The 12,422-nt window shown below is 49.1% G+C and overlaps 1 protein-coding gene across 9 annotated transcripts in view; it reads right to left on the minus strand.

Annotated features, from left to right (window-relative positions):
- The window catches only part of LDLRAD3 (low density lipoprotein receptor class A domain containing 3), a 279,936-nt gene that overhangs the window by 182,751 nt on the left and 84,763 nt on the right, over positions 1–12,422 (minus strand). For 7 of the 9 annotated variants that reach the window (XM_021083187.1, XM_021083185.1, XM_021083186.1 and 4 more), the window contains exon 2: positions 248–394. The exons of 1 other annotated variant lie outside the window; for it this stretch is intronic. In XM_021083187.1, the coding sequence (XP_020938846.1) occupies positions 248–335 (88 nt within the window). In that variant the 5' untranslated portion in view covers positions 336–394. Of the gene's footprint in view, positions 1–247; positions 395–6,996; positions 7,670–12,422 lie in introns of those variants that run through there. One more of the 9 variants, XM_021083190.1, reaches the window with a different exon arrangement.

Below are 12,422 nucleotides of genomic sequence, written 5' to 3' on the forward strand. Positions count from 1 at the left end.
AGGGTCCTCTGCTCCCCCAAACTGTGGCTCCCACTCCACCAAGCCCCCTGTTTCTGCACACACCATGCTGCTCGGAGATGGAGCAGGCGGAGGTGGGGGTGGGGGTGGCGGGCCCGCCGGCCAGAGCCCCAGCCCCCAGCTTTCAGCTCGCAGAGTGTGCAGGGCCGAGCCAGAGCCAGACCTCCTCCTTGACGCCCCAAGACCACCCCCCACCCCCGCCCCCTCAGCAAAGGGCCGGGCCACTCACGGCACTCCTTCTCGTCACTCTTGTCGAAGCAGTCGGGCAGCCCGTCGCACTGCCAGGCGCCGGGGATGCACCGGCCGTTGCTGCACATGAAGTTGCCTGGAATGTTGCACTCGTTGGTGAAGTTGTTCCCTGGAAGCAGCTGGCTCTCTGGGGGAGAGAGGGGACGGGGCGGTCAGACAGCGCAGCCAAGGCGGGAAGGACCTGGGTACCCACAATGCAACGGGCTCTTGCTGGACTCGGGCTGTGCACGTGAGACTTCCGGTGGGTGACGTCACCTCCCAGGCCTCAGTTTTCTCATCTGCAAATTGACCCATATTCAGCCCCACTCCCTAGAGATTCTGCAGAGACTAAATAGAGAAACACACGGCAAGCCCTTCCCTGATGCTGAGCGCGCAATAAGTGCTCAGGGACTTGTCTTCTTTCTCCATCGAAAAGTTTGGTCGTAAAACCCGAGTGTTCTTTTCTGGCCATTGGAATGGCTAAAAAGGAAGGTTCCAAGTCAGAGGTGGCGTGTGGGACTCCCAGTGCCTCCAGCAGTAGGAACTGCGGGCTCCTTCCAGGCCTCAGACTCTGCGGCCCTTCACAGACAGAATCCTGAACCTGGGCCAAGTCAGCAGGAATATTGGGAGATAATTTCACTTTTAGGAAACAGGAGCCCCAGCCCACAAAACCGACCTGCCTGAGGTCACACGGGGAAGAGGAAAGGCCAGACTGAAATTTCTGCTCAGGGCTTCTCACCCCCCAGAGGGTACCAAGATCCCTAGACTGCCTGCCAAGAGTTTTTGGAGACTTAGTGCAGAGCCCCCAGGTTTAGATTCCACTCCACTGAAAACAGTCACCCCAAAGTGCCACCTCTTAGGCTGCAAAGCAAACGGGGAAAGCCAAGATCATGGGGGCAAGAGAGCTGAATTCATCCACCAGTGGATCGCGGGGGGAGACTGTCAAGGGAGCCAGAATTGGAACAATGTGATCCCTCTGAGCCAGTGTGCTCACCAGCTGGGCAGTCAGGAGCCATTGGGAAGTAAAACAGTCCTAGGGGAAAAGGAGAAAAAAGAGCAGTCCCTCCACAGCTCCCTCCTGAGTGTTGCATAAGCATTTGTTGGACATTTATGACCAGACACTTGGGCAAGGTGCTAAACATGCAGAGATGAAAGCTAGGCCTCCTTCCTCCGGGCTGGAAAGGCACGAGGGTACACTACCGATTTTATCACCACGTACCAAGCATCGCATTCCAGACCCCTGACATCATAGCTTCTTTCATGCTGCTGTCCTTTACCAGTGCTGTGATTCTGACCTGGAACGCCCTTCAACTCGTGGGGTCTCCTGGCGGCACGTCCCTCCACACCCCTTAGCACACAACACCTATGTTCCTGTCTCTGACGTGCTCCCTGGCTTCCCCAAGGAGAAAGGAGCACTCACCCTGTTGGTGGCTGTGGTACCACTGGGGTGATACTAAAAATATTTATAACTGGAGCAAGTGGGCAACAAATTAGAAAGTTCTCAGCCACAGGCAGGTGGCACCACCCCAGCCCAGGTGCCACAGGTATTCCTTATTGACCATCTCGCCTGCCCACTGAAAAAGAAGTTTCATAATTCACTGAGGAATTCTAGAAGAGCAGCTCATTCTGCCCTAACTACGTGTTCTAGGCTCCTAAAAATTTCTCCTGTCCTCTCCTCACTCAATCCCCCCCTACAACGGCCAGTCACCAAGTCCTGCATGCTGGTCTCCACTGCCACAGCCACAACAGCAGCCAGAGTCACCACTGTCTCTAGCCAGGACCACTGCCACAAGGGACTCCTGCCTCCCCTCAAGTCTGTCTCTGTAACCAGAGGGACCTTTCTAAAGAGAAAATCAATCATGACACTTCTTGACTTTAAAAAGCCGTAGAATGCTTCCCCTATGTTCTTAAGATAAAGTCAAAATTCAAGGCATTAAAGAAAGGTCACAGGAAAGAGGTGGCATTTGCGGTGGTCGATGACAGACACAGAGATGAAACCTAAAGCCCTTCACGCCTGCAGCCAGACAGTAGAGACAGGGCAGGTAGGCTCAGCACAGGGCACAGCAGGTATGGAATATACACGCACACAGCTCTGATAGTTAGGAACTGTGAATAGGAACCCCTATTTCTGAAGTTCTGCCACCAAGTCAGATACCACTAATCATGCGACTCTATCCATGAAGCCCACCCTCCATATCAGAATCCGTCTTAAGACCAGACTAAGGGGAGTTCCCGTTGTGGTTCAGTGGGTTAAGAACCTGACTAGTATCCATGAGAATGCAGGTTCGATCCCTGGCCTCACTCAGTGGGTTAAAGACCCAGCGTTGCTGCAAGCTGCGGCTTGGATCTGGTGTTGCTGTGGCTGTGGTGTAGGCCAGCAGCTGCAGCTCCAATTTGACCCCTAGCCTGGGACCTTCCATATGCCACAGATGCAGCCCTAACAAAAAAAAAAAAAAAAGACTGGACTGAGAAAGCCACCACCAACCCTAAGAAGGTCGTGAAGCCACTTCACCATCTCTGGGCAGAGGCTCGGGAAGCTGGAGGGGGCTGTAGGAGAGAAGCCCAGGAGCACCAGGTGCTGGATCCTGGCCAGACACGCAGTCATAACCCTGAAAACCTACACACCCCAGCTGTTTCCTAACAACTGCTCTGGGCTCCCCCTGCACTCAAGGAACCCTCCAGGGCTCCAGAAGGTAAAACTCCACTCTGTTTTGTTCAGAAATCACAGACACTTGCTTCTAAAGAGCCAGCTCCTTGAAGGCAAGCTCCCTGGAAAAGTCACCGCGACTGTGAAATCTCGTTCTGATAAACAGATTTCCAGAGCCAGAAAATTGGCCCGATTAGATTCCAATCGGGCCAATTTTGTTTGTTCTGGGAGTCGAGAGGCTGGCGGCACAGGGATGTGACAAATGAGAGGGTGTGATGTGGGGACTAAATAACACATGGGTCAGACACAGGTGGTCCTGCCAGCCTTGGGGCTCACAGCGCTCCACTGGCAGGACCGAGGATCCTCAGGGCCCCGTGAAAGATGCCTCAGAGGAGCGGTCCTCGTGTGTCTGAGCAGCTCCGCCAGGCATTCAGGGGGCACTGGGCCATGTGCTTTAGGGAAGTGACAATAGTATATCATCAGACTCCAAGGCAGGAGGCAAAGAGGTTAAATCCTGTTGACTGTTTCTTCAAAACTCTTCCTCGCACCCATCCAAGGGGGCCTCCAAGCCACAATGACCTCCTGCCCCCTTTAAACCAGCAGGTTCTCAACAGGGGGCAATTTTGCTCCCTAAGGGACACACAGCAGGGTCTGGAGACGTTTGTGGTTGTGGCCTCTTGTAAGCAGAGGCCAGGACGGCTGCTGCATGAGCGATGCACGGAACCATCCAGCCCGAAATGTCCAGAGTGTCGACTGAGACCCTGGGCCTAACCCAGTCTTCCAGCTGTCACTTCTCAGTTCCCCCAGCTCCTTCTCCTCATGGCAGAGGGAGGGGTTTCTTTTCTTCTTCTTCTTCTTTTTAGGGCTGCACATGCGGCGTTGGAATTTCCCAGGTTAGGGGTTGAATCGGAGCTACAGATTCTGGCCTACGTCACAGCCACAGCAATGCTGTGCCAATTACCTACACTGCAGCTTGAGGCAACACCAGATCCTTAACCCACTGAGCGGGGCCAGGGATCGAACCCACATCCTCATGGACTCTAGTCCAGTTCTTAACCGGCTGAGCCACAACGGGAACTCCAGCAGAGAAGATTTTTAAACGCTACGGACAGCTCCTCTGTGATCTTCTACTAAACCTAAGACTCTTGCCATGGTTTACGAAGCCTGGCACAATCAGGCCCCTGCCTACTTCTGTTAATTCTCATTCCAACCATATCCCAGAACACAACTGCCCTCTCGTGCAGCAAGTGCACAGCACAGCCTGGTCACTGACCCTGTCCTTTCTATGCCCCTCTCACCTGGGGTTACAGGGACTGTAGGCTGAACTGTGTTCCCCCACCCCCAGAATTCTCATGTTGGAGTCCTAACCCCTGGATCTCAGGGTGTGCCTGGATTGAGAGGAGGGGCCTTTAAAGGGATGATTAAGCTCAAGAAGGCCATTAGCTTAGGCCCTAAACCAGACTGGTGTCCTTAAAAGAAGAGATTAGGACTGAGACACCCGCAGGGGCGATCACGTGAAGGCTCAGGGAGAAGACGGCCATCCACAAGCCAAGGAGACAGGCCTCGAAGAAACCAACCCTGCCACCCTTTGATCTCAGATTTTCAGCTTCCGGAATCACGAGAAACTACGTCTCTGTTGCTTAAGCCACTCCCTCCCTGCTACCTTGCCATGGCAGCCCTAGCAAACTGCTGCGTCTGGCTAATGGCATTTGTCCTTGTGACCTCAGCTCTCTATCTCTGGCTCTGAGGATTCTTCACCGGTCACCCAGTCTAAAGCTGGTCCCTCTGTTTTTCAATCCGGTGACGTCCCGTTTTGTGCTCAGCAATGACACTGTACCATCATCTCCCCACCAGACTGCATGCCCGCCAAGGCAGAAGGGCACTGCTTTGCTGAGCTCTGAATCCTGGGTGCCTGGTCCTCAGGAGGCTCTCAATGAATATTTGCGGTCATTCTCAGAAGGAGACCAAGAGTCTCGTAACTGATTGCTTCCCATCCTTCATGCTCTTCCTTGGAAAGTTCCAACCACCCCCCCTGCCTGAAACCCCTGGAAAAAGTGAGTGGGATCCATACATACATAGATAGATAAACATTAAGGACATGGGGGTGTCTGGATTTGTGCAAGTAAATTACTACCCTGTCTGCTCTAAAAGAGGTGAGAAATCTTTGCAGCCCGACAGCAGGACTTTCTAGTGGCTGAAATATTTATCCCATCTCAGTGTCTTGGGACACATTTACAATCCAAAAAAGACAAGCATTAGCACGAAGTTGGCTAGCTGGGGTTTTTCCTTCTCCCTTTTCTTTTTTCATTAAGCTGAAAAATGAAAAAGAGTTGCCCATTTTCACTGCAGCAGCACATCACTTACCTAAAATAACTATACCATCTGCACCAAGAATGAAAAAAAAAAAAAAATCCAAGTCCTCCCCCACTGGACGAAAGCAAACAGTCTGCCGCAACAGCTTCTTCCAAAATTTCTGGCACCCACAAATTTATTTTTGATGAGGGGGCACTGCAAAAACTCAGACAGCTGCGGTGTTTTTCTCCTTCTGGAATGGGCAGTGAGTGATGCTGACTTTCCCAGCTGAGAAATGGGAATTCTATTGCACCAGCTGGAGCCCTCCACGCACACCTCTCTCCCTTGGCTGACCATCACCTGCTAAGGTCACCCCTTATCATGATGCAATACAGACTTGGCATCAGATTTCTGCCCAATCACTTTCATTGTTATCCTTTGCTTCCTGGCTCTCCGGTGTGCAGGATCAATGAACAACAAAGACACACACACACACATATATGTACACACACACACGCGGCTTAGCGTTCCAGTTTATAGATCTCAACTAGATCTTCCCGAAAACCTCCCCAGAGAATCCACACACATCTTCCCGCTGCCTGGGGCCCACAGATATGTGATGAGACCACTGAAGACAACCATCTGTTTTCCCTTTGAGTCACTCCTTCAAACATACATGTACATTCCATGCAGCAAGTAAGGGGGTCTGCCATGATTTGTTTGTAAACATCCCTGGAAAAATCCCCAAAGGTCCCTTCCACTCCAGACTGCTCTGCATGCTGGCATCGGTGTTGGACAGAACAAGACACATCTGTCCTGAGCCATTTGGTTCTCATCAAACCCACTGCTTCCAGCTAGAGCTCTGCCTCGGGGAGCATCTTGGCCGTCACCAGTGGGGGAGGGGGCGTGCATGGATGTCTGAGCCTGGGGTGACCGTGGGCCTCTGTCTCCAAGCACTTAAGTCAATCTGGGTCTCCAGCTCTCTCAAGACTCTACACACTGCCCTGTCTGCCCTATGAGCTCATTCCAGGAGCCCTAAGCTCTGGTATCTACCTGTTCAAGGAAGATACGGCCCAGGGACATAGATAAGAAGTTATAAAATGACTCATCATGGAGTTCCCACTGTAGCTCAGAGGGTTATGAACCTGACTGGTATCCTTGAGGATCCAGGTTCAATCCCTGGCCTCTCTCAGTGGGTTAAGGATCCTGCATTGCTGCAACCTGCGGCGTAGGTTGTAGACACGGCTCGGATCCCTCGCTGCCACGGCTGTGACGTAGGCTGGCAGCTATAGCTCCAATTCGACTAGTCTGGGAACCTCATTATGCCACAGGTGTGGCCCTAAAAAGAAAATAAGGAAAAAAATGACTCATCGGTTCAGCCCAGGAATGCTGATCCTTGGCATCTATAGATTTCACATTTACACATACAGTGTATGATATGTGTAAATATACCTTGAAAGAAGATCGGGTGTAACTGGGTGTAGTTTTCCTGTGGGGACAGTTTACGGATGGAGCGAGTCACCTGGACAGTGAGTGAGCCTAGCTGTCCTCCCAGTGTCTGCACTGCACATGGCTTTCCTGTTTGCCTCTGCTATGCAAGGCAAAGCATCAATCACTAAACAAAATAACAAACGCTTTTTTTTCCTCCTTAAAGTGAATTAGCAAAGAAAGCAATGGCCAGTATTAATGAGGCAAGCAGAGAGGAAGCACAGACGTCCAGGAAAAGGACAGTTCTTCACCAGGAAACAGCTTTATAAATTATTTTCATATTGTATTTATAGCCTCATTAAGGGCCCGAAGCTGTTACTTACATTTTTTAGTTATGCTTCATTGCATTTCATGAGGAAAATTATGTCCAAGTGGCACGAGCTGGGTGGGGATTTGCAGAGCTGTCAGGATGCCGCCCTCGGAAGGTTCAAGGTCCACGGTTCAGGGGCTGGACGGGAACACTGGAAGATGTGTTCTCAGAAGGCTGATTCTCAAAGGTGAGCTCTGAGCCCCACTCACCTTGGTCCCCAACCCTCCTATGTTCCTTTCATGGCCCTTAAGGAGTTGATTATTGACTTCTTACTAGGGAAAAATTTAATATCTACTGCAGCTCTTAATACCTGGCAGGAGTTCTCTTTTTCTGCCTTCACAATAGCCTTCTGAAATAGGCACTGTGCCCATTTTGCAGACCAGAAAACTGAGACTGAAGAATTAACTTGCCCAACATCACACAGCTACAACAGGTCTGCCAACTTTTTAGGCCAGGTAGTAAATACTTTGGGTTGTGCAGTTCAGGAGGCCGAATTAAAGCTCTATCCTGGTACTTCTATAAGCTGAGAAAAAATAATAGTCTACAAAATTTTTATTGAGAAATTCAAAATATTACCATAATTGAGAATAATCTTCTGTAGCACAGTCTACTAATGAAAAGAACAGAATTCTGGAGTTCCTGTCATGTTGCAGTGGAAATGAATCTGACTAGGAACCATGATGTTGAGGGTTCGATCCCTGGCCTTGCTCAGTCGGTTAAGGATCTGGCGGTGCTGTGAGCTGTGGTGTAGGTCGCAGACACAGCTTGGATCTGGCATTGCTGTGGTTCTGGCATAGGCTGGCAGCTGTAGCTCCGATTAGACCCCTAGCCTGGGAACCTCCATATGCTGCAGGTGCGGCCCTAAAAAAAAGAACAGAATTCTTCAGGGAGGTGGGAAGAGGGCAGATGACATTTCCCTTGATTGAGGTTCAAAGTTAGTCTTCCCTATCATGAAATCTATTGCAAATGCTTCATTTTTTTTCAACCATTTGAAGTATGTAGAAGCCACTTTTAATTCTTAGCTCAGGGACTGTGGTGGACTGGCTTTGGCCCCTGGGCCATAGTTTGCAGACTCCTGAGCAAGAAGAAGGCAGGTCTGCCTAAAGCAATAAAATGGCAGAGGCACCAACTCACAGGGCCTTCTTCTCTCTCCCCATTGCACCCACCACACTCTGAAATGATCCCTGTGGTTTAGTGGTTGCTTCTCCCACCACAAAGGCAGGGACCTCCTCTGCCCTGTGTCCCCCGAAAGTGCCAGGCACCCAGCTGACACTCCGGAAATGCTCATCAACTGCACGAATGATGACTCCTAAGGTCCCTTTCGGTTTTGACATGCTCGGTTCTGTGGATTTATCTCAACCCCACGTGAACCTATTTATACTTCTGTGCAAAAGACAACGAATAAACAAGATGGTTCTGCAAAACACTCCTGAGCTCCTGGGAAGAAAGGAAGAGAAGCAAAGAACTATCGTGGGTGGACTTTTACAATCATTCTCTTTCCCCCCCCACACACGGTCCTCGCCAAGGGTGACCCACACGGCAGGCCTGGGTGTGAATCTGGCCTCAGGCACCTTCTGTCTTTTCAGTGTCAATCGACAGCAGCGGCAGGAAGTAAGAAGCAGGCAGTGAAGAGAAAGCGAAGGATGAGAGCCAGGATAACTTTGTAACCAATTTATCCAGCCTGCAGATAAGCCAGGTTTCAGAGAGGGCCAATCAACCCTGCACCACAGCAGCTGTGCAAAACAGCCATTGGGTCATGAAGAAGGATTCTGCTCCAACCCCAGGTTCGGCCCACCCTGTCTGTCCAGGCTGTCGGCTTTGCGACCATCGCTGGGACTGTGCTGCAGCTTACACTCTGCTCTGCACAGGTACATCCAGGACAAGTATGGAAAATGACAAAGCAAACTTAAGGCAAAGGCCAGAAAATCAGGACGAGCTTCATTTAGACCTCGAAACAAATCTGCATGAGCTCAGGCTAAGGAAGGATTTCTAAAACAAGACTCAAAAAAAAAAAAAAAAAAAAACCCACAAGCCATAAAGACTGATATATATGACGCGTCAAAATATAAAACTCTGGTCATCAAAAGATACTACTGACAAAGTTCAAAGATAAGCAACTAACTGGAAATGGTAGCTGCCACATATGTAACCCACAGAGATCCACATTTAGGATTTTCTTACAAGACTATATTTGCAAACATCAGCCTCTCAAAAGAAAACTGGTCAGAGCATAGGAATGAACAAGTGGGCAGAAAACTCAAATAGCCACTCAGATGGACTCAATCTCCTCTGTCATCAGAGAAGCAAGGACGTTCTCTTTTACACCCATCGGACCTGCAAAATTTGAGGCCTGACATTCTCACGTGGCAAGATGATAGGTACAACAGGACCTCAGAGGCTGCCGCGTGTGATGGAGTAGGTCAGAAGAGCAATTTGGCAACTCCCGGTGAAGCTGAAGCTGCTCAGAGGTTTAACCCAATCTGCCCTCTTTTGGTACATACCCCAGGCCTGGGGACAGACATGCATAAGACTGTAGCAAGAGAACCTTCACTGTGGCACTGCCTAACACAAAACTGCAAGACACACGCCAAGTTGTCATCAAAAGGAGAATGGATGAAGAATTGGGTCCATTCACACAGTGGTATACCACCCAGAGCTGCAATTAAATTAATGAACTGAGGTGGCATGAATCGCTATGGATCCATCTGAGAAACCTAACAAAACTAAATATAGAACTACCATAGGATCCAGCAATCCATTCCTGGGCATCTATCCCGAGAAAAACATACATGCACCCCAATTTCCTGCAGCACTGTTTACAACAGCCAAGACATGAAAGCAAGCTAAATGTCCATCAACAGAGGATTGGATAAAGAAGATGTGGTACATCTATACAGTGGAATATTACTCAGCCATTAAAAAGAATGAAATCATGCCATTTGCAGCAACATGGATGGACCTAGAGATTATCATACTGAGTAAAGTAAGTCAGACAGAGAAAGAGAAATACCATATGATATCACTTATATGTGGAATCTAATAAAAATGACACAAAAGAACTCATTTACAAAACAAACTCACAGATTTCAAAAGCAATCTTATGGCTACCATAGGTGAAACCATTGTGGGGAGGGAAGAACTGGGAGGGTGGGAATACCATAAACATACTACTGTATAAAATAGATGATTAATGAGAACCTACTGTACAGCACAGGAAAATCTACTCAATGGTCTGTAATAACCTATATGGGAAGAAAGAATGGATATCTTTATATGTATGACTGATTCACTCTGCTGTTTACCTGAAATGGATACAACACTGTAAGTCACTATACTCCGTAAGATGACATTGAAAAGAAAAAAAGTGACTTGCAGAACAGCACTTCGGTCAAGCTTGAAAAACATACTGCTTGAACAGATACACACAGATGTGAAGGTGTTTTTGAAGACGTGCAGGAAAGGAAAATACCAAATTTAAGAGAGCAGTTATCGTCTGTCGAATGGGATCAGAGGGCACCCCGTGAATGTCAACTGTAGGATTCTTTCCTTGCAAACAACCTGCGGCAAGTGAGATAAAAACATCAGAATGCCATGGAGCTCAGCAAAGGCGTTCTTTGTGTTACTTGTGGTCCTTTTTTCCATCCTTAAAAAAATGTTTCATTTATCAAATTTATTACGAAGAACAAATATTATGCTAATATTTGAGGAAGGCCTATGAAAGACATATGGAAACTTTTACCACCAACGTTCTAACATCAAAAACCCCATCAACTATAAAAGGAGGAAAGATAAAAGGGGGCAAATGTTCACACTGAGAAAAAAATGCAAGGACACCCATCTGAGAGATGTGGTCTGTTATGGACTCTTTTCATTTCCTGAAAGGCAGCAACAGTTGCAGGGCAGAAGCAGATTGTGGAGGAAAAAAAATAAACACATCTCCTAAGATGGATTTACCCACCCAACTTATTAAGCTATGGCATTCCAAAAATAAAAATAGCAAAGCCCAGCCAGAAGGTCAGATATTTTTTAAGTGCGAACTCCCTGAGATGTCGGAATGGGAAAAAGCCACAGGAAAGCTGTCTTTCTCAGACTGGTCCATGCCATCTGCCACCCCACCCCACCCCACCTTACCCCCCCAGCATGGGGCTGCAGGAGGCTGAGCAAACGGGGGCTGAGCTGGGACAGCCGAGGCTGTGAATGCACGTGCCCCATCACAACAGACAAATGCCCAATTCTCCTACCACTGCAACTAGCTGTGTGACTTCAGACAAGTGAGACACCCTCTCTGGGCTTGAATTCTCCATTTGTGAAACGGGGTGACCCCATCACCCTGTCGGGGTTGCTGAGGGATAGAGGGATATAATACCGATGACAGATAGACAGACAGACAGACAGATAGATAGATAGATAGAAAGAAAGAGTAAATATACCAGAGGAGGTGGCATAAACTCAGGGTTCAATAAACTGTACCAGTTTGCTGTTCCTTCCTTCCCTCCACACTCTCCCTGCCCCTCTTCACAGAGCTGGTACCACTGAGGTACCTTGGTCAAGGTTGGGCCCCTTTGCTCCCTCTGCCTCCACAGGAAGGGCACAGCCTGGGCAGGTGGGGCTGGTTGCCTGGTTGAGTCCAGTGCTCACCGAGGTCCAAAAAAGCAGACTCTGGGGACAGTCACCAGGTGTTAAGAACACAGTTAAGGAGCTCACATGCCCCTGGCTGTGTGTCTTCTAACAGATGTCAGTCTCAGATCCATTATTCCTAATGATCAGCCCCCCTTGGATCATTCCTAAGGCTCTTTAACAGCAGCCAAACAATAACCACAAACCAACCCTTCCCACCCATGTGGTGATGAAGCAGGTCAAAGAACAAAGTCTCAGGAGATTCAGAGCTTGGATCTGTGGGCACGGCTCCATCCCCTGGGCCTCCATTTCCCCAGGTGTCACACAAGGCAGTAATAGTTCCTTTCCAGCTCTTGCCTCACTCACTCTTGTGTCTGTGGACACACCCCCGGTCCCCATGGCAGGCAAACACTCCCCAGCTGCCCGTCCTAGATACATTCTTCAGCCTTTAAAAATAATACCCAGGATTTACATAGAGCTCCTCCTCTGAAGAACTGAAAACATCCCTGCAAGGCAGGTACTAAAGGTAGTGCCTCCTTTTTTTTTTTTTTTTTTTTTTTTGGTCTTTTAGGGCCGAATTGGCGGCATATGGAGGTTCCCAGGCTAGGGGTTGAATAGGAGCTGCAGCCACCGGCCACAGCCACAGCCACAGCAACTTGGGATCTGAGCTGAGTCTGCGACCTACACCACAGCTCACGGCAACGCCAGATCCTTAACCCACTGATCAAGGCCAAGGATCGAACTCGCAACCTCATGGATGCTAGTCGGGTTCATTAACCACTAAGCCATGTCAGGAACTCCAGTTCCTCCTTTTTAAACACA

This window comes from Sus scrofa, chromosome 2 (genome assembly GCF_000003025.6).
Source record: "Sus scrofa isolate TJ Tabasco breed Duroc chromosome 2, Sscrofa11.1, whole genome shotgun sequence".
NCBI lineage: Eukaryota > Metazoa > Chordata > Mammalia > Artiodactyla > Suidae > Sus > Sus scrofa.